The sequence below is a fragment of the Harpia harpyja genome, chromosome 2, assembly GCF_026419915.1.
Source record: "Harpia harpyja isolate bHarHar1 chromosome 2, bHarHar1 primary haplotype, whole genome shotgun sequence".
Classification (NCBI taxonomy): Eukaryota; Metazoa; Chordata; class Aves; order Accipitriformes; family Accipitridae; genus Harpia; species Harpia harpyja.
The window spans coordinates 19,141,477-19,163,749 of record NC_068941.1 but is presented as its reverse complement, the minus strand read 5'-3'; the positions used below and the strand labels follow the sequence as shown (position 1 = coordinate 19,163,749).

At 41.6% G+C, this 22,273-nt stretch overlaps 1 protein-coding gene across 1 annotated transcript in view; it reads left to right on the top strand.

The window, feature by feature from the left end:
* The window catches only part of CDS1 (CDP-diacylglycerol synthase 1), a 37,471-nt gene extending 19,312 nt beyond the window's left edge, over positions 1 to 18,159 (top strand). Inside the window, exons 5-13 of the mRNA XM_052772432.1 lie at positions 54 to 193; positions 1,735 to 1,793; positions 5,716 to 5,798; positions 7,266 to 7,353; positions 8,436 to 8,504; positions 9,316 to 9,468; positions 12,055 to 12,174; positions 14,157 to 14,260; positions 15,457 to 18,159. Of these exons, the coding sequence (XP_052628392.1) occupies positions 54 to 193; positions 1,735 to 1,793; positions 5,716 to 5,798; positions 7,266 to 7,353; positions 8,436 to 8,504; positions 9,316 to 9,468; positions 12,055 to 12,174; positions 14,157 to 14,260; positions 15,457 to 15,586 (946 nt within the window). The 3' untranslated portion in view covers positions 15,587 to 18,159. The remainder of the gene's footprint in view (positions 1 to 53; positions 194 to 1,734; positions 1,794 to 5,715; positions 5,799 to 7,265; positions 7,354 to 8,435; positions 8,505 to 9,315; positions 9,469 to 12,054; positions 12,175 to 14,156; positions 14,261 to 15,456) is intronic.
* The last annotated feature ends 4,114 nt before the right edge of the window (positions 18,160 to 22,273 follow it).

Sequence of the window (22,273 nt, the reverse complement as noted above, 5' to 3'; positions counted from 1 at the left end):
CAATTAATATATATTATTTTGTTAAAATAACTGCTAGCTGTTGTATGTTGTAGGTACTTTTTGCTCTGTGTGAACTACTTCTTTTATGGAGAGACTGTAGCTGATTACTTTGCTACCTTTGTTCAGAGAAGAGAACAGCTTCAATTCCTAATTCGTTACCACAGGTTTATATCTTTTGCACTCTATTTAACGGGTAAGTGAAGGTAATTGCAAGAATGAAACTTCGTGCTGCATTTGTTTCTGTGCTTATTTCTCTTTAAAAAAAAAAAATTGTTCCCCAGCTTTATGCACTTTCAGTTTCTTTTTCCTCTTGATGTTCAAGGAAATTAGGTGTTTGCAGTTCCGTTTTTCCTGTGAAAAGATGAATAAATTTTGTGTTCACTGAGAAGAAGAAAGCATCCTAAACAAGTAGATGATCTTCAGAAAGTTGAGCTAATAGTGCTCAAGAGAAGTTAGCATTAAGTAATTTTGATTGCTGAAGAACTGGGGCTCAGTACCTGAATACGTGAACGCTATTTTGGCAGTCAGTGGAGATGACTTGCACATGTAATTGCTGTGCTGGGTTGATGCTTTATTGTGCAAGTGTTCTGACAGGTCTACAGCATTAAGATTTACTAATATATTTTAAACTGATTATTCAAAATGACTGAGGCTTTATTTTGTCTGCAAGATATTCAGATGCTTGCCTCATGGATAGATTTTCTCCTTATCCAAAGAAAGACTTTTTAAAGGCCTCATTTCTAGGAAGAAGAGACATAAGCTGGCAGTCTTGTGGGGTATTGCTTTGTGAACATGTAAATATAGTCCACAGTGTTTTCAGCAATGCAGTTAATATTACTTTAGCCTAAAATTAAATCAATTGAAGACTCGGATTGGCCTAAGGGACAGGAGACTGCTATGCTACAAATACTTGTAAAATATATTAAGAAGCCTGATCTTCATGATGAACTGTCAGTCTGTCTACTGTTAATTTTTTTTTTTAAACCAGATAAAAATTCTACTGGGTGCTTAGATCACAAAATTGAAACCAGCTTTGCAAAACCTGACTTTTTTCAGCTGGGTTTGGCTTGAGGAAACTAACTTAACTAATGCCTCATGACCACTGAAGGGCGGTGAGGGGAGAGATGAGACAAACCAGTCATGAGCAAAAGCAGGAGGCAGAGCGCAGCAGAGACCCTTGGCGGCTGTCGCGTTGGGATCGTGGGGTCACTGAGGGTCTGTCCCCAGTGTTAAGGGTCTTTTGAGGGCCTCTGACCCCTGCTGGCACACAATGTTGTCCCAGGGGCTCTGCTAGCCCCCTAGAATGTTTCCTTCAGTCAGTTGAATTCTCCAATGCCTGCACTTTACGCTTGCCTTGCATGCAGCCATATGCCTGGCTGGGGGAAAGGGGCAAGCTGGTCTTTTCCTTTCAATTATTGCTGTTAATTATTTAAAACCAGCTTGTCAACCTGGTTTTTGAGTGTTTTGAGCATTTTTTAAAGGTGATGGTCTCCTCCCCTAAAAATTGTTGTCTACGATGGGGCCTTGTAATTAAATGGATGTTCTTTACTGATGTTAACTAAATCTTGTGCTCTAATGAGAATAATTCTATAGGTACACTTAACTGAATACAAGCAAACACTCCCAGCAACAGAGGGATTAAAAGCTGCTTCAAGGGAAGAGAATTACTGGTATATCACAGTTCAGTGTAATTAAATATAAGATGGTACAAACTACACTTGCTTTGTTTTACAGGCTTCTGCATGTTTGTCTTGAGTTTAGTGAAGAAACATTATCGTCTGCAGTTTTACATGGTGTGTATTACCCACTTTGCTGTGGTCACTCACATTATGAATGTCACTAGAAACAGTCATGTCCCTATGTTCGTAAAATAGCTTGGAAAAGGGTGTGGAAAATGTGCTTAAACTGACAGTAACATGAAATTAAGTGGTGTTGGGCTGTTCGCTATCTGTTCACCTTGGAGCTTATTATTATATCACGGGATATGACCTTTCAGTCAATACAAGCTGTCATGGGTGAGGCCTTGTGCATATACAACGTGATACATTTCCCTTAGGCTGATACCAAAGAGATTCCTGGAGAAAGGGGTGTGCATCTCCCTCCCAGGTCTGAAGCCATATAGTTCAGCATAGCGTGGGAAGTGGTTCTTGTGACTCAAGTGTTACTTTGTAGAGGCCCCACTGAAGTACTATGAAGGGAACTTGATCTTAACCCCTGTGTGGAAGATTTATTCTGTGACACTTAACAGCAGTTCTGGTCTTCTGCTCTGCTGTGCCTCAATAGATCATTAACCTATTGAAAGAAACCGGTGTTTCATCTCTTCTATTTGTCCACCTGATAAACAGCATAGTAGCTAATCAAGAGCATGAACCTTTTTCCTATGTGTATCTCATGTTACAAAATCAGTTTTTGACCTATCACAGGTAAAAAGAAACAAACCACAAAAAACCCACCCAAAACCAAACGAAAACAAACCCAAAAAGTCCCACTGAACCTCCCCACTTCCTATATATAGGAATGATTAGAAGCAACAGTAAAACAGTAATGCGGTACAGCTTCTGTCTTTAAAGAACTTGACCAGTCAGAGCATTGTGCAACCTTAAACATCTCCTAAAGCTCTGGGAATGCAGTTAACCCCTCTGTTTCCACAGTGCTTTAGGTAGCACTTTACCATTGAGGATCCCTAATTCTAGACTAGGACTTAGCTGAGCATATAAAAAAATCTTTTACTCAAAAAAATTTACCATGATTGTGGGAGAACTTGCCTGACAGGGAGATGCAGCTTTTCTAGGAGAGGTGGTCTTTATCTTCTAACCTGCAAAATAAGTCCTCATCTTCAGATTGGCACAAGGTAAATTTTCCATGGGGTTTTTGTTTTTGTTTTTGTTTTTTTCCTTTTTCCCCTTCTGGAAAGAAGGCAGAAAAAAAGCGGTGTCAGTCATATGACTTGGTGCCTGCCCAGAAAACATTAAGGTGTTACTACCTAAGAAAACATTAAGGTGTTACTACCTAAGAACTGCAGGAAAACAGAGAAAAGACATGTATCCACTGTGTGGTAACACAGTGTTTGGACAGACAAGGAGAGTAGCCATTTGGTTTTCATAGAATCATTTAGGTTGGAAAAGACCTTTAAGTTCATTGAGTCCAACCATCAACCATGCCCACTAAACCATGTCCTGAACTGCCTTGTCTATGCGCTTTTTTAATACTTCCAGGGATGGTGACTCAACCACTTCCCTGGGCAGCCTGATCCAATGTCTGACAACCCTTTCAGTAAAGAAATTGTTCCTAATATCCAATCTAAACCTCCCCTGGTGCAACTTGAGGCTGTTTCCTCTCATCCTATCACTTGTTACTTGGGAAAAGAGACCACCCACCTTGTTACAACCCCCTTTCAGGTAGTTGTAGAGAGCGATAAGGTCTCTCCTCAGCCTCCTTTTCTCCAGGCTGAACAACGCCAGTTCCCTCAGCTGCTCCTCATAAGACTTGTTTTCTAGACCCTTCACCAGCTTCATTGCCCTTCTCTGGACACAATCCAGCACCTCAATGTCTTTCTTGTAGTGAGGGGCCCAAACCTGAACACAGTACTTGAGGTGCGGCCTCACCAGTGCTGAGTACAGGGGGACGATCACTTCCCTAGTCCTGCTGGCCACACTTTTCCTGATACAGGCCAGGATGCCGTTGGCCTTCTTGGCCACCTGGGCACACTGCTGGCTCATATTCAGCCGGCTGTCAGCCAGCACCCCCAGGTCCTTTTCTGCTGGGCAGCTTTCCAGCCACTCTTCCCCAAGCCTGTAGCGCTGCATGGGGTTGTTGTGACCCAAGTGCAGGACCCGGCACTTGGCCTTGTTGAACCTCATACAATTGGCCTCAGCCCATCGATCCAGCCTGTCCAGATCCTTCTATAGAGCCTTCCTACCCTCGAGCAGATCAACGTTCCTGCCCAACTTGGTGTCACCCGCAAACTTACTGAGGGTGCACTCGATCCCCTCATCCAGATCATTGATAAAGATATTAAAAGAGAACTGGCCCCAATACTGAGCCCTGGGGAACACCACTTGTGACCAGCCACCAACTGGATTTAACTCCATTCACCACAACTCTTTGGGCTCGTCCATCCAGCCAGTTTTTTACCCAGCAAAGAGTACACTTGTCTAAGCCATGAGCCGCCAGCTTCTCAAGGAGTGTGCTGTGAGAGACAGTGTCAAAGGCCTTACTAAAGTCCAGGTAGACAACATCCACAGCCTTTCCCTCATCCACTAGGCGGGTCACCTGCTCATAGAAGGAGATCAGGGTGGTCAAGCAGGACCTGCCTTTCATGCACCCATGCTGGCTGGGCCTGATCCCCTGGTTGTCCTGCACATGCGATGTAAGCACACTCAAGATGAACCATTCCAGAATCTTCCCTGGTACCAAGGTCAAGCTGACAGGCCTGTAGTTCCTCAGATCCTCCCTCCGACCCTTCTTGTAAATGGGTGTCACATTAGCGAGCCTCCAGTCGTCTAGGACCTCCCCTGTTGACCAGGATTGCTGATAAATGATGGACAGTGGCTTGGCAAGCACCTCCGCCAGCTCCCTCAGTACTCTCGGATGGATCCCGTCTGGTCCCATAGATTTGTGAGTGTCCAGATGGCATAGCAGGTCACTAGCTGCTTCCTCCTGCATTGTGGGGGGTATATTCTGCTCTCCATCCTTGCCTTCCAGCTCAGGGGGCAGAGTACCCTGAGGATAACTGGTCTCACTATTAAAGGCTGAGGCAAAGAAGGCATTAAGTATCTCAGCCTTTTCCTCATCTCTGGTGGCAATGTTTAGGTGGTGTTCCAATAGCACTGTACAAATACTAAAACTTTTGCTGCAGAGATGCTTTAATTAACCAGCAGGTAATATTTTCAGAAACCTTTAGTCAGTTTTTGCACCCCCCCTTTCAGCCTTCTTGAGTTGTCTTAACTGGAAGTAGATGCTGGCTGCCATAGGAAAACACATGAGATGATGGAATGTCCTACTTCTTTAATTCTCTGAGTGTTAAATTGCCCAGACATGTAGAGTGCTTAAATTTGGTGTTTTGTGGAAAAACTACCAGTTCTTGATTTAAAAGTTTTTGGAAAATAAAATCTATTTGAGAACCTTTACTGGTAAGCTGTTTGGAAACCAGTTTATTGTACACTGGTGCTACGGAATAAACACCAAATACGTACAGTAATGTGAAGAAAATGATGGTTTAAATGACCATGCGCATAAAAATTAACACTTTGGTTTTGCTAATCCTGAGAATTTTCATGTTTCATAAGAGGACTGGTATTCCATTATGAGAGATATCCACATCTGTGTAACATGACTCTTTCATGAGTAGTTCATCGCCATTTTATTGTTACAGTTCTAACATGTCTGTTATATGTATATACAGAATATCACATTGCTTACGTTTCTTTGCTGCTTTCATGCTGAAGGTGTATGTCTTATTAAATCAGATGTTAAACTGCATGTTAAAAAATTCTGGGTGGAGGTAAGTGATGGGGAAACCTGTTAAAGTTTCAGTACTTGCTTCAGAAAGCCAGCTAACTTGTGATATACTGTACGCACACATCTCTTGCATTATCACTAGAACTGGTCTTTCCTGTGAGCTCCTAAGTAGCTCCTCTAGCTGACATGCCAGTATTTATCAAGGTGTATGGATCGGTGTTTTCACTAACTGTTGTGTTGTTGCATTGTTAACAGTTCGCATGGACTCATGTCACTTTGCTGATCACTGTAACTCAATCTCATCTTGTCATCCAAAATCTCTTTGAAGGCATGATCTGGTAAGGGGACAGTAATAAACTGATTTGTAAGTCTATTGCATTGAAAGGTTGGTTCTTTTACATAGATCTGGTTATGGAATAATCGTGGGAACAGTTAAAGCAGCACAAATTAAAAGACCATTAATGTCTAGTTGGAAGGGGAGTTGGGAGCAATGAGGTAAAGGATACAGGAGGGGAAGGAGAAACCTCTTTAGGTTGGCAGCCACAAATATGACAGTTTTGAACAACCGCTTCATTTACTTGCAAGGAATAGGATTGCTTGCACGCTTGGTGAAATAGTTTCCATAGCATTTTCCTGAATGGATGAATATCCAGCAATTCTTTTTCAATTGCTTGGGAGCTTCAGGTTGCTCAGAGCTATTGAAGTTGGACCATTTAATTTGAAATCCCCAATCTCGCCGCCTTCTCTGCCGCCTTCTCTCCCACCCTCCCTGCTCACTCCCCTGTTCCGATAAATTCAGATTACTTGAAATATTTTAAGAGTTTAAATCTTGGATATTGTTCGGTCATCTTAATGCCCCGTTTCCAGTGATATATTAAATTCTGATGATGCAGTTAAACTTGATTACTTAACACCACTCCTGAAAGAGAGGGTATGTTTTCCCACCTCCCACTTCTTTAGGGCAGGGTAAATTACAAGAGGAGGAAGGAAGAAGCACATGGAAGATGATTTGTGTTCTTCCAAGGACACAATACTGCATGTTCTCCTTTTTCTTTTCCTGATATATGTACAACTGGGGAGATTATTGCAGAAAAGACGTGCTCATAGTTAGAAAGAAAACCCAAAGCCTTTGACAAAGCATGATCATGTGCCAAAACCTGAACCTGGTTGCCTTGCTAAGCTACTATTTCATATTTCCACTGGTGCTAGGCAATTTGGCAGATGGCCACAAAATCTGACTTTTAGCTTATTAATACATCCCTGCTTTGAAAAGGGGAAAAAAAAGAGGTAAACAGACTTGAGTAACAAATTCAGGTGCTGTCTGCATGCAAAGAACACTTAGAAAGCTAACACAGGTTGCTCCAAAGTGAGAAAAGGAAAAAAAGGAAAACTTTTCTTTTTTAAATTTAGGAATCATTAAACTTTACAAGGAATTTGCTTGCTTTGATGTTACCAATAACATTAACATGTTTATATCTGTTGATTTCTTCTTAAATGTGGTACCAGTCTTCAAGCCAGATAGGAAAAAGCCAGCCTGTTCATATTTTAAGCTCATGCACCAAAATGATATTTTAACTTGAACTAACATGGATTTGTAATGGTCTTGATTGGCTGAAGACTAAAACTAGTATAGCTAAATATGCTGCTCATAGCGGAACAAGGTGAGCACGTTATGAAATGTAATTCCTTCTAAATACTACAGAAAAATTTCCCAGAAAGAAATGCTGCTGTTTCAATTTCTGTCCTGTGTTTAGGTTTGGGCAGCTTTTCTTTTTCTCCATGAAACTTTTAATATCTTTCTCTAGGTTTCTGGTTCCAATTTCAAGTGTTATCTGCAATGATATTACCGCTTACATTTTTGGATTCTTCTTTGGCAGAACTCCATTAATTAAGGTATGTACTTAGGCACTTCACTAACAAGCTTTTACAATTTATAGCATTTTTGATACTTGTTCAAAAACAATGTTCATGGAAAAAATACTTTCTGCTGTACTGCATGATACACATCTTTGCTAAAAAAACAAATTGACTACCCTGTTTCTTGAAGATTCGTAAGTGGAAACTGGGATTAATGTGAACGTAATATTGACATTACAGTATAATAAAGTTCAAGTCTATTGCATCATCATTTATAATCACTACATTTTTGGATTTCATATTCAGGTTTAACTGCATGCTTACTGTACAGAAACTGTAATTCGAAATAAGCCGCTAGGTCATAGATACCTATTCCTCATTTGGTCTTGCTGACGTAGCGCTGGGAAGGGCTCAAGTAGTAATCTAACTATTCTGGTAGAATATACAAGACCCTACAGAAAGCCAGGAGTTATTATTTTCATGATGTTGCCATGTTAACTTTTGGGTATTTACTTGGTTCTGATATTAAACTGCTCCTAAATTGAAAATGTGATAGAATTTGATCAAGAAAATAGCTTGCTATGCTGGTCTCTTGAGGCCTGCAGTTATTTGCTGTGTTAGTTTGCCATTCTGTATGTAGGAAGCTAGTGTCTCCTGAGGGGCATCCCTAGCAGTAGTTGTCTAATGCCCAGGCTTCTGTTGCTATCTGAATGTGCACTTGCTAGCAGAGGTCTCCAACAGAGCCATAGCATGCTCATGAAGGTTTCCAAGTCTTCTGCTTGAAGGAGCTCAGCTGTTTAATCAGGGTCAGCTGTGGCCAGAGGCAGGCAGCAGCCTCCAGACAGCAGCAGCAGATGGGAAGGGAGCTCTCCGTTCCCTCAAGCTGCCCAGTGGCACCAACCAAACTGTGACACTTTCCCTCCTTGTCTGGGACAGGTCCTTGCCATACTCCTCTATCTGTCATGTTCAGCGGCTGCGGCTGCTAACATTCAGTATTTCACACATATCTTTGTAAAACCAGGTAGGAGCTTGATTTTCACAAACAAGGTCCAGAAATAGAGTAAAAAATGGTTCAGTGATGCAACTGATGAGGCTAATGCTATCTCTTTTGTGCCTAGCTGTCTCCCAAGAAGACCTGGGAAGGGTTCATTGGAGGCTTCTTTTCCACAGTTGTATTTGGATTTATGGTAAGTAACCACAGGACTTTCCTTGTGTAGGTTCAGTCTTCAACTTCCTGTTTTTACTTGAAGTAAAATTACTGACAAATTTGGTCATCTCAAACTGCTGAAAGCCTAAGAGTTAGGGGTTTTTTGGCTAGAGAATTCTGCCAATTCGTAACTAGCTAGAAAGGCTAGGCAAGGCTTGCACCTCTCCTGAATAGGTTATAGTGACCATTTTTGCCATTACTGTTAATATATTTGGAATTGTTTCATCTATTAGTTGCATCTATTTTGAAATTGAAGTTTATAGATAGCATTATTTATGCTTTCTAAAGTAGTATTTTTTTATTACATACTTTATAATGACATTTCTCCTGAGAAGTAGATTATGCTGCCTATGTGCATAGAAGATAGTAACAGCATACAGTAACTGTTCTGGTAAGTAATTTATCACCAAGGTCAGCAGAACTCGTAACAGCCAAACTTGGTAGAAGCAATAGTTCAAGTTTTAATGGAGAAGTGAACTGCAAAGAAATGATGAGTGGCAAACATTTTGGGATTTCGTAATGCAGAAACGTCCAGTAGATATGAATTTGAGAGATATGAAAAGGAAAACAAGTTGGGAAATCATCACTAAGTGCATTGAACGTCCACATTTGTCTGCCTTGTTGAGGCATTCTCTAACTTAAACAGGCTAATTTTACTCCATTCTGGGTCTCTTTGTTATTAAAAAGATTTTCATTATCCTCAGCTTGTGATGACAAAGTCATCCATTACAGTATGATTTTTGACTGTAACAACAAATGCCTATTTCAGGAGTCCTTGTTTTGCTTTTCAGTTTTCCTACTTTTTGGCTCAACATCAGTACTTTGTCTGCCCTGTGGAATATAACAGCGAAACCAACAGGTTTGTGACAGAGTGTGAACCTTCAGAGCTCTTTCAGATGAAGAAGTACTCTGTGCCACCATTGCTTCAGGCTGTGTTGGGATGGGTAAGGAAAAAATCAAGGCTTTGGTTAAAATTGAAATCGTACTTCCCAGCTTGAATGGTTTTCTAAACCTTTTTAGAAAGGTATATGAATGCTGGTAAGGCTTGAAGGGTAAGAACTGAATCGATACCATGAGCCTCTCTGTTGCTCAGACAGGGGAGGTGGTCACCCAAGCAAAATTTAAATGCATTGCTGGAGTAACCCAAGGAAACCCACCTGTGTTCGTGTGGCCGGTATTCTCTTTGTGCTGGCAATGGATGTCACTTAAGCATTTTGCAGACAAACCTATTTTTGAAGAGCAACCTTTACATTTTTGTGGAAAGTGGACAAAGGCTTGTTGTGGCCCAAATTAGTAGCAAGCTTAAGTAATCTTGTAGAAGTTCATTCTGTTTTCAGCTAGTGTGTAACTGCTGTTAGTAGGATTGGACTTGTACTTTCTTCACCACATACCATCCTGTGTGTTAATCCCCTTATTTCTGTGCTGAGTGAAAAAGGACTACCAGTAACAGTTCCAGTAGTAGTATGAGTAATGTAGTCACCAACCCTTTTCCTCACACCCAGCCTGCAAATTCTTTTTAAGTAAGCTGTTGTATCTTTACCTGTCAGGAAATAGGTCGTCAATTATCCTACTATACAAAGCAGTGCTTCCGAAGTCACAGGCTCCAGAGGCACTCCAACAGGAAGAGAATACCAAAGAGAAACAAAGCAGTCTGTCATTATCTTTCCTTTAGGGCAAAGAGGAGGTGACTGGGATAAATGCAGAACAAGCGGGTTCTGCAGTGCTCCCCTCTCCTGTGCAGTGACTCAGCACAGAGAGTGAGTGCACAGCACTGGGGAAGGCAATGAATGGGCTTTACCTGTGGTTAACATGGGTGTAACACTGAAGGAGAAAAGTCCATGTGGTTACAAGAAGAAAGCACAAACTGGAAACTGTAGCAACCAAACCTAAGACTAAAAGTAATTAATGGCTACAGTTGGTACTTGGAAAAGCAAGATTACATCTAGAAGGAGCTCTTAGATTTTCACACCAAATGAACGTACTGTTGCCTCAGGGACTGTAGCATTGATTGCAAATTTAATAAAGGTTTTTCTGCAGAAGAACATGATGTGGACTGAGCAGAGAAAAATCTTACTGTGCCCAGCTATATTGTGTATTTTGGTAAAGGGCAATGAGATGGGAATGCCCAGCTCTGTGCCAGTCTAATAGAGAGCTATCAGTTAACACTAAATAGAGATTGTAGTTCCATGGGCACTTCTGGAGTACTTTTTCCAGGCTCTAACAAGCCTTTTGAGGAGAGAATTAGTTTTAGCACTTTATAGAAAGTAAAATTGAATCTACTTGTTTGGGCAACAGCCTGGTTTTGGTTTTCCCTCTGTTACTCAATTCCTGATGTTCTCTCTCAGAAGTATGACCAGATGTTATATTTGGAAGACATTTTGCTTGGTGTCAAAAGATGTTGAGCCTTGTGTTCTCCTAACAAAATTGACTTAATTCCAAATCATAAACTTTTCTGTTTGACCAACTGAATAGTTTAGCCTAAAAGAAAGGTGTCTTAAGATAACTGCACAAACTAGTCACGAAGTTAATTGGTGTTGGCCAGCTGTCATGCAAATTAGAAACACAAGGTACAGGATTTTTCAGCTACAGATGGTATTTATCAAGACTTTCCAGGCGAGGTGTGCTCTGCCCACAGGGAAGAGGCCAGCATAGCATTCCCTCAAAGGCTGGAGCTTGTACCATTGACTTGAAAGTGCTCAAAGCTGAGTTACAAAAAAACCCCAAAACACCAACCCCCCAAAACAGAAAACCCAAACAAGCCAGAAAACCCCAATCAAGAAAACCCAACAAACCCAGAACACCCCAACCAACCAACCCCCCCCCCCTTTTTTCTAATCTGTGTCAGGAAGGAAAGCAGATACCTGTTGCCAGTGAAGTCTCTCTTATCTGTAAGAACTTGAAAGGATCAAAACAAATTTCAAGTCTGTGAACAGGCTGAGAGGAACAATATCTGTTTAAATGCAAACCAAAAAGCATTAATGGGGGTAAACCTTTTATCTCCCATTATTGCCGTACATACACAAAGGCAACAGTATGATGGACTAGTGAGAAATTCATATCTATCTTGTGAGAGCACTTGAAAGAAGTGACAGTGAATTGCGTGAAGGTGACAAGTTTGTGGAGAGCATTGGGTCACTTACTAGAGCAATACTAGGAATTTGTGGAAAGCTCCTTTGTTTATGGGAAATGGAGCTGGAAAAGCAGAGCCAGGAAAGACTAGAGAGTCCCATCGTACTTTACGGGATTAGTAGTATTGTTCCTTATGATCAGCTAAAGGATTGGCTGAAAACCACATCATTTGTTAAAGTCAGCTGCTCTAGCAACCCCGAATACTTCATCCTGTTCACATGACCAGACCTTTCAGCAGCTTTCTGCAGTGTGTCTACTTGTCCTTTCTCTACAGTATTAGTTTGTGTCAGGAAAACTGGAGCTTTGCAGAAGTTTGCTCTATAAGAGCCCCATTTAAAAATATTTAAGCTTAAAATGCCTACAAACATATTGAAATACAGTGCTAATTATTTTTCTTGTAGGAAACAGTGAATATGTACCCATTTCAGATGCACAGCATTGCACTGTCAACATTTGCCTCATTAATTGGGCCATTTGGAGGATTCTTTGCCAGTGGATTTAAAAGAGCTTTCAAAATCAAGGTGTGTAACAACTCCTATAAGCCAATTTTGTTTGGTTGTCTCTTTGAATTAGATAAATTGGTGGGTTGGTTTGGTTTTTTTAATTGTTCATTGTAGTACCTAGTGTTCCTACTAAGGTGCGATGATGTTTGAGCTGTTTTTTTAGCATCAGCAGCAGTACTTAGTTTTATCAGATATATGTACATGTTATTCTTAAAACTTTGTATCATCAACATGTGACTAGTGTTGGAAATCTAAGAATAACTTGGTTTCATATTTTGATTGATAATTACTCTTCCAAGTCACATTGCAGAAGTGGTTTAGAGAAGCAAGATGTGAGATACTAGACATGAAAGGCAATCTGTAGATGCCTAAGAAGCACCGACTGTCGTTTACCCTTTGGATTGTGGCTGGCTGTGTTTTACCAATAGTATTTGTGTAGTACACAGATGCTGACTTGTCAGGTTGACCAAAGCATGAGATGTTTGGCTGCCTTTGCCAATACAGTGCCGCCTTGTAACAAAAGTGTGTATTGGCGAATGATGTGACATGCTAACCTCTGTTTATTGCAAGGTGTGCGCTGTCGCTTGTGGCAGTGTTGTCCCTGGCTGGTATTAAGTGGCAGCAGGAGTATGGGAAGAGGGCAGCCCCAAATTTTCTTCTGACCTTCTTTATGTCTTGGTAGGACTGCTGTAATTCTTATCCTGTTGCTTGTTGTTGTTCTTCTTGTTGTTCCCTTTGTCCACCAGTTTTGGCACATGCTTTGCACAGAAGCATATAAACCTCTCTGTTTGTGCTGAACCCCCATACATGTGCTTGTACTTACCCCTCTTTCTTATGCCGGACCAAGCAGCTTGTCCGGCACTTTGCTAGCTACAGCCTCATGTGCTGTCGTACCTGTACATCCAGGTAGCAAAAGACTTCGTGTGAAGAAGGGCTTTTGGGGGAAAAAATGCTTCTGAAAAGCAGCACTTATTCTTAAAGTAGAACATTAAAAAGTAGATTTTTTTTTTTTTTTTAATACTTCTGGCCCCCAAGGTGGTGACAAAAGGACTGTTGGGAAGACAAGGTATTGTGGAATCATTACTGAAGGCAGCACGTAGGTTAGTTTAGACACTCCATGCCTGCTCAGCACTGGAGTGCTGGAGTGGCACCAGCACAGGACTGGTTTAACTTGCTGGCAGCCACCCCACATGACTAAGGTCAGGGTTTTCACCCAGTGAGTGCACAAGTGAGTGTGGATGACGAAAAGGATATATGTGGGTAGTTTGACTGATAAACCTGTTGTACAGACAAGACTGGGTAACACAAAGGTAGTGTATTGAGCTTTGTTTGGATCAGAAATATTTTTTTTTAAGTAGTGATAATTTTTTCACTACAGGGTTTTTTGATTTGGTTAAATATATTTATATTGTATGCACACATTGAGGTTTTTAACTATGGTTACCAAGAAACCAGTGAAAAAACCAGCAGGTGAATGGGCAGTATGACTTGCAAAGCCAGTGTTAGACAGTGGAAAGAGTCCGCAGGTTACTGCTTCTCTTGTAGCAAATATATATTCCCTGGTAACAAGTGCTTCAGCAGCAGCTACCAGTACAGGATAAAGCAATAAAAGTAAAAAAGAGGAGAATTAGATTCTGCAGAGGCAAGAGACGACAGCCTTTAGCTTAAGAGGCTTGCTATAAAATGAAGTATGTATAGGCACGCAAGTGTACTCAGTACTGGCAAACCTGCACCTGACCTACCACTGTCCTCTTGTGTGATACTATGGACAAGGTGCTTCATCTCTTCTTTTTCTTCTCACCCCTTGACTCACCTTTGCAGTTAAAAACTACTTTAGCAAAGGAGGCTCTTGCACTTTTTGCCTCAATGCAGTGAAACTGTAGCTTAATTGCGGCCTTAATGTGCTGCTGTCAAGTGATACATCATAGTGTGTTTCATCGGAATCACTGACCATGATTTTTCCCCCCCCTCCGGCTCTCCCCATCCTTCACACCCAAAAGGATTTCGCAGACACAATCCCTGGGCATGGTGGGATAATGGATCGCTTTGATTGTCAGTACTTGATGGCCACTTTTGTTCATGTCTATATCACCAGTTTCATAAGGTATGGGCTTTTTACAATATTAACTGCTTAAGCTTGCATAGGAGCTGCACCATAGTTACTTCATATGAGTAATGTCCCGCACTGTTAGCATAGCAGAGATTGCAGGTTTTGAAATCTGATTTATGCAATGATTTCAAATACAGAACTATTAAGAAAACATATGTCACTGCCTAGGATTTGTGTCAGGTTCAAGCTATGCCTTAATGTTTCTGTGACTACTATTAAAGGTAACCTGTGTACCCTAAATACCAGAAAGTTTTGCATAGCAGCCTCTTAGAAGTTTTACTAGAATTTACCTCCTTTACAGGGAGGTATAAAGATGGGGTTTTTGGCAGGAGGGTTGCTGCAGCATCTGCTTTCCCTGTGTGGTTCCTGAAGAGCCTGTAGGTTATGAGACTGCAGTTCTTCCTCTAAGTTTCAGTATTTCTCAGTCACTTAACTTGGGATTTTCTGTGTAAGATGAAAACACTATGGTTAATGAGAGGAGACAACTTCTTAAAAATACTGCTCAACTTCCCTGAACCACACCAGCTTTCAAGAAGAAATCATGGGAATGACAATTCTCTTACAGTCAGTCATTTTAGTTCCTGGGGCAGGGAGGGGATCAAGGGGCTGTGGGTGTCCAAACTGATACATGTCCTTAGTTTTGTAAATGCATATGGCTAAATAATTATTAGATACCTAATCAACAACAGATCCTTTGCCTCGTATTTGGTCCATCTTAGAAGTAGACTGTAAATAAGTGACTAGCTAAAAATGAGGCTGTTATTTAGAAAAGCTTGGTTTAATTTGTGGTTTTCTTTACCTACTTAGACAACTTTCCATTTAGTTCAATAGTACACAACTTATCTGGCAACAGATACTAAACTAAAAAAGATCTGTTGATGAAAAATGTTGATTACAGTGATTAAGGATGAATCAGTGAATCTTACTTGTCATAAGCCTTCTTAATATCCCCATTTGACAGCAAATACAAGAAATGCTTTTTAGTTTCTGTTCAAATTGAGCTAAGGAGTATGCTTTGCCAGTAATGCTCGCCCATGCGTCCTGAGGAGATAGACTGGGAGAAATCCGTAACTTGGTGTCCCCAAAAAAGGGAAGGCATTGTTTGTGCAGGAAGAGGAAAATGGAAAGCTGTCGAAAAGTTTCTTTAGAGCTGCTGCTCACAAAAAAACACATTCTTTTTTCATTGACAGGGGTCCAAATCCCAGCAAATTACTGAAACAGCTGTTGATACTTCAGCCTGAGCAACAACTAAGCGTGTATAAAACCCTGAAATCTCACCTCGTTGAAAAAGGGATCCTGCAGCCTTCTCTGAGAGGGTAGTTTGTCAAAACGGAGGACTAGAAGAAACCTCCATTTACAAGAAGCCTGTGGAAAAGCATTGCAAACGTGCACATAGATAATAGCTAAAGGAAGAGTAGTTTGTGGTCCGCCAGAGGTTAATGTTTCGTGAAATGAATGTGAATGCTATGACTTCCTATTAGGACACAGAAGATCTCTTACTCCTAAAACAATGAAAATGCTTGCAAAGTAACAGTACATGTGCTGTATATTTTAGTTCCTGAAGTGGATGGCAGCAGTCTGCCTTCAGTGCCCAGCCTGACAGGCCTTGTATTTTAAAAAAAAAATAAAAATTCACCTTTAGTTTTTAATGAGTTATTTAATATTGTATATCTTAGCAATACTTTTTTGGTCTCCAGTGGTTACTGAAGCATAAACAGATGAGGCAGGTGGTCACTTTTATGTAGCCCTGTGCGGAAATTACAACTGCCCAGAAAATACTTGTTAGCCCAGTCAAAGAGCTACTTATGCCTGCTGTATCAGACTACCTGTATTTACTAAGTTGCTATGAAGGTTAAACTTAGCTCTGTTTTTAATCAAACAGCTTTCTTATGAAACTATTTCATGCTTTCAAGAGAGAACTACCTTTACTGAAGTACAGCTGGGCTGTTTGGGCTGTGGAGCCACTCTTTTTTTCGTTAATGTTACAGATTATAAACAAGCATCTACATCCAAGAGTAGAGATTACCTGAGAAAATGGGATTCTCCAACCCGGTGAACAGATTGGAGAGAATCTGGAGTTTAAGCCCTGGGTTTCCACGGCCTGGTCAGTGTCTGAAGACAGTAATTCAAGCCTTATTCCTTGTGCCTCTCAACTACCACGTAGAATGGGGGTATTTCATTCTTTTTAAAAGCACTTTGAGGTCCTGAGTAAAAAGTGAAGTTTAACTGCTGTTTTATTAATTTGTTACTCAGTGAAGGCAGAAACTTTTATCTCATGAATGTGCACAGTGCAAGACAGGATGCATGGTTCTTCTGCTCTGTGTTATTATTTATTAAGAAGATCCTCAAGCAAGCTTGGGTAACCACATAGGTGTTTGAATGGAGAATTTTTATAGGAAGCAGCTATTCTGTAGACTTAGTGGGGCATATGAGGAAAGCTGATGCTCTGTAATTCTCAATCCTAGCTGTTTTCTAACTTTTTTCATCATGTGACATCTTGATGCAAATAAAAATATAAACTTTTTTTGAAATGACAAAAATTACTCCTGTACAAACAGAAAGCACAAATGCCAATTTTGTTTTGGTATACTGTAACTTGATACAATTTAATTTTTCTGACTAATTGTAAATAAGTTTCTCCTGTGGTGAACGTACCGATGCCAGATATGTGTGTGTGTGTATATATATATAAAAAATATTAAAGGGTGTGTATATATATATATATATATTAGAGATGAAAATTTTAAATGGTTGGTGCTACTTGAGGATAAAACCATGGAGAAAATAACTAGGGTGAGTGATAAGGTGTATCTGTAAAATTTGACTGCTTTTTGTTGAACACCATGCAGCTGAGACCACTGTGCACTCTGTTTTGCACTTAGGCCATAGTAGCTTGTGTATGGAAAAGCACCCCTGTACATGGCTATGAAACGAAATCCGGGTCTAAAGTAGTTCCTGTTCATGTCAGGTATTTGACAGAATTAAATTATGTCTGACCTGGAGATTGCAGTACTCTATTGAGGGAACACTCCAAGAGGTGAAAAACGTCGCCAGCTGCTTGTCTGTCTGGCCAAGTGACTTGGCTCGTTAATTGGAGGGGACTGAATTTCAGCCCTTCTACCAGAAGGGCAGCATAGCCTGAGGTTAAAAGGTAGCACAGCCAGGGAGTGGGACATGTGGAAAGGCACTTTAAAAAGAAGGGAAGGGAGAACGAAAGGGTGACCAAAGTAGCATACCTGGAAAACTAAGTTTTAGATGAGGCTTTGGCTATGTACAGTACTTTGGTAGATGCTTATGAAAAACCACAGCTATACTGAAGCTGGTATATCTTTATCCTGGGTATTAAAAAAAAAAAAAAAAATTAAAAAGTTATATATAGACTATATATATATATATATAAAGCTAATTGTTACTTTGGAAACTTGAACTTTTTAGTGTAATTTTATAGCATGTATAATAAGGAAGTTAAAATATATTTTAGCATTTAATACAACAGCATTTGAAATTAGTTGCTATCTATTTGCACAATAGAAAGTTCAACACTGCGATTCTGATGTTTGATGTTAGAATGAAGAAGGGATCACTTGTGAACTCACTCATCGATTTTCTGACTTAGGCTTGGTGTAAATAAAACTCAGCAGGACCTGTCACTGTGAAGTGACAACTACGCTTGCTTACTGTGAAGTGCATTTACCCCACTTGTTAGTTCAAGCAGGAAAGTTTAACATTTTACACCAGTGATTCTTTTCACTTGCACTATAATTACCTGTTGAGCAAAAAAAATGTATATTATGTAAATATTGTAAATGGTATGAGCATATAATGTCTGTTTTAGTTTGACTGTTTCAATCTTTCATTGAAGCAGGTGTTGTTAAAAAAAAAAAAAAATAAAACTAGGACAGAAGTCCTCCTGTCTTGTATTTCCTATAGCATGCACAGTGGGTGTAGATTTCTTAACAAGAATTTATATTCCTTTATATTATTCCTTAAAGTTGTGTTCTTAATAGCAAAGCCTGCTATTCATTTCCTACCTTTTGCCCCTCAAGAATTCAGGCCATCCTTGACTGTTGCTGAAAGCAACTTGTATGACGTGCCTCATCTCCAAAGACACGCAAACTTCTAATCTTTTCCAAAAGGTGCTCACTTCAACATCATGTGCTTTCCCCCAAGTGGTTGGGGCACAGTGTGCAATGCAGTGTGGCTACTGCAGTTACCTGGAGCTGACAGAATGGAAAAGCGATGCTTTCATTGCCCTCTGCAGTTACTTCCCTCCAAGTAGGAAGCTGCTACTTTCGTGGCTGCTGCCCGCAGCCTCTACAGCACACCAGTGAGAAGCTAGAAGAGGCTGCCACAGGCATCAAGGCCTGATCCTGGCTCTCTTGGTTCTCCCCATGGTTTACAACCAGTAAGAGAGGTCACTCGGTCTAGACCGAACAACTGGAAGCGCTGCGGTGAGCGTGGTTCTTGCTCAACAGGCGAGCTCCATTTGTAGGGACACTTCCTGAGATGGCCAGGCAGGACTTTCTCTGGTGTCTGGGCCCCCACTGTGTCACAAGGACAGTACTGCTGCTCCCGGCCACCACTGATCCCTCTTGCTTCCACTCCAGGTATCTGCAAAGAAATGGCAGAGAGGGGCGGGTGCGGCAACACCAAGACTAAAGCTCCTGCTCAGGGAGAACCTAGTGACTCCTTTTCCCACCCTGGCACATTCTGCCTCTGGAAACATGAGTAATCTTTCAGTTTTCTTGGTGACAGGGGTTGTGAAAATGTCTTATTTTGGAACACCACTTCCCCTTTGTTATTCCTGGAGCTGCTGGCACAGGCCTGTCAGTATTCACCGTGCACGATGGGGCAGCAGCTGGCAGCTGCCTCTCCCCTGCTTTCCTGTTCCTTCCTTTTTAAGCATTGGATCTGAGGCCCTTCACCTCCTGCAGCCTCAAACCAACCAGGTAACACATGCATCTCACTTCTGAGTTATAAAGAAGACTGCAACATCTGTTAAACACTCACAATCAGCAAATCATGTCTGTGCTGTGCACCTCCTCAGACTTTAGAAAACTACTGGAGAAGCACAGAGGGAGCTTTCCTGTGGTCTGCATCCGTATCCTGATGCTCTTCTGAGGGAAGGAAGGGGAAAGTTAGTGGTGGGTTTTCTCTTGCTAGACAATGTTTTGGTCTGTTACTTGCACAGAAACCGGCAATTTTACTTTCAACAGACAGAACACTTTCAAGGCATGTTCGCTGAGGCAGTTGGAAGGAGCTGCTTTCAGGGATACTAGCATAGCAGTGGACTGGCCTGACAGCCAAAGTAATCCTTGTTTGTGCAGTTGCAGCAGAGGAAATTAGTAACTTTTTTTTTTTTAAATGTTGACTTCAGTTGTCCTACGTAACATTTAAGCCACACTGTGCAGAGTCCCTTTGTCCAGCTTGTACTAGAATCTGCACATAGCTAAGGTACAATTGCTCTTGCAAATAGTTTCTCAATTATAAAATGGATAGTCAATTGCATGGTTTAGCAATTTCAAATAGCATAAACTTAGACGTAAGTCCTGTATCTGACAGGATTCCAGAAACAGGTGGTAATGTATCACTCATAAACATAGAATCATAGAATCACTTAGGTTGGAAAAGACCCTTAAGATTGTCAAATCCAACCATTAATGTACCACGGAATACTACAGACGTTATGATTTCTTCATTGCATACATATTGCACCGACTTCCCAATAATGATGCTTGTTCTGTGAATTACAGGGACACGTTTTGATCTCTAAAGGAACAGGTGAGAAAGACTGGTATTATTAGGATTTCATTAGCACAGACATATCCTTTGCAAGTGAATATGACTCCCTTCTCATAGGGAAGTCAAGGCATAAAGCTTCAGCCCCATTTAACTGCCACCAGTTCATTTGCACTTGCCTAAGTCAAGGTGCAATAGCAGCAGTTTGCTTCCTCAAGTGGTTGTTGCTCCCATGCCAAGTGACCAGGCAATCAAGTTTTGAGCTAATATCTCACATGGAGCTTTAAGAGCAAGAGGATAGGTTTTTACTTCTGCTGTTAGGACCCTGCTCTTTGATCACAAGAAATTAAATACTCGTGCTATCTATCTGGCAGGAATTGTGCACACCTCTAAAGAAAGCATAGCGAGAGCTCTAATTGCCCAATAGTAGCTTATATCAACTATCTAACTGTGGCTAATCATTGGCGTTTGTATGTACTTGAAGGGCATGTGTAGCTCTGCGTACTTTGACCTTGCTTTTGGTGTGACAAACTATCATACCTGCCAAATGTAGGCTATCCCAAGATAGTGAGAAGCAAGCTCTGCCAGACTCCATGCTGTGCTATGTCCAGCTGTGCTGAAACAAGTTTCTGACTTCAAATTCAGATGGAAGCGCTGTAAAACAACAGGCCAGGTCCTTTCCTCCTGCAGCAGCTAAGATGCAGGCAAGCCTCTGGACAGTTGACTCATATTTGTTTTGAAGAAGAAAATCAATGTGAAAAACCAATATGTCTGCCTTTAATCTAATTGTGCACAACCTTTTCTTTGTACAGTATCCTGCAGGCTAACTTTCAAACCCTGCACAACTGGCACTAGTGATGCTTTGAGGTATCGCATCTACCATATTGCAATCCACCTGATTTATACCTGAGCCCAGCAGACAGCATCCTGCCTGCTGCCTGGTTTTCTCAGACACCTGCCCCAGAACATATACAGCCTGGCAAGGGACACCTGATCCTGTTCATTGTCTGTCTTGCAGAAGCCTTGTGTCAGCGTGGGTCTGGTTGTGAGCTGCCCATCTGTGCTTGGTCACTGGAGAAGTTGGGGCTTTCCCTCAGTATATCTCCTAAGCCTTCCCTCATGTCTTCCTAAGCCCTCACCTGGGTAAGTGACTGGGTTCTAAACCTGGCTGGACCTCAGGCTTCTAGTCAAGGAGCATAAAAACCCTACTTTTTCTGGAAGCATTGCGCCCAGTGAGCTCATTGCATACACCAGGCAAATTAACTTGGTTTTCACATACTGGAGGAGAAAAACGTGTTTATCTTGAACACAGCCAGAGAGACCCACTCTGAGAAACACATAAGCAGAAGATGGGGGGGCGGGGGGGGGGGGCGCTGCCGCTCCAGAGCAAGTCCTTGCCAGGACTGGGGTGAAACCCTGAACACTGAGTTCATTCAGTGCATGTGTGGCAACACAAGGTAACCAGCGGGCAGACCCCATCCTCTTCTGCCTTCTGCCTCTCTGTACAAGGCAACGCACTGCGGTGGGGAGGAGAGGCTGAGCCCCACGACATAGGGAGGCTCCTGGAGGGGTGCAGTGGATGCGTGAGAGGGGATGGCTTGGGCTGAGCAGACATCTACCAGGGTCTCCATGCCATGTGGCAAGAGAGTGAGTCAAGGCGCAATGGCTGTTGAGGTGATGGCTTCTCAGCCAACTGACAGAAAACCTCTAGGACTTCTTGCCAAAGGATCTTCTGGATGCATAATATTTACATGGGTTTGAGACAAGTTTGGACAACACTGAGGTTTGTTGAACAGGTAACACTGGTATGTGGCCTAGGATGAGCTGAAAATTACGAGAGGCCAGAATAGTACTTGGAGTATCCTAAATACCTGCTCTGGCTTTATGCTTTTGTTGCCATCTCCTTATGGTTGGTGTTAGACACGGGACACTCAGGTCAACCTTTGGTCAGACTGAGTACAGCCCTTTTTTTCGCTGACTTTCCTTTTCCTGTCTAACTGTTGGTCTCCCTTTTTAGGCTCAGTTTGTAAGATTCAAACATCCCTAATAGGGTCAGGCTAAATAACAAGCATGTGTCACCCGCAAACAGCCTCGCTTTGAGGACCCAACCGCACAGGTTTGCAGCCAGCCCTCTCTCTGCAATACGCGGCCATCCCTCCCATTGAACTTGGTGGGTTTTTTTTTCCCTCTTTCAAACAAAGCAGACCGCGTAGTCCAAAGAAACAGCCTTTCGTTTTTCCACGAGCATTTCACCAAGTACCTATGCGG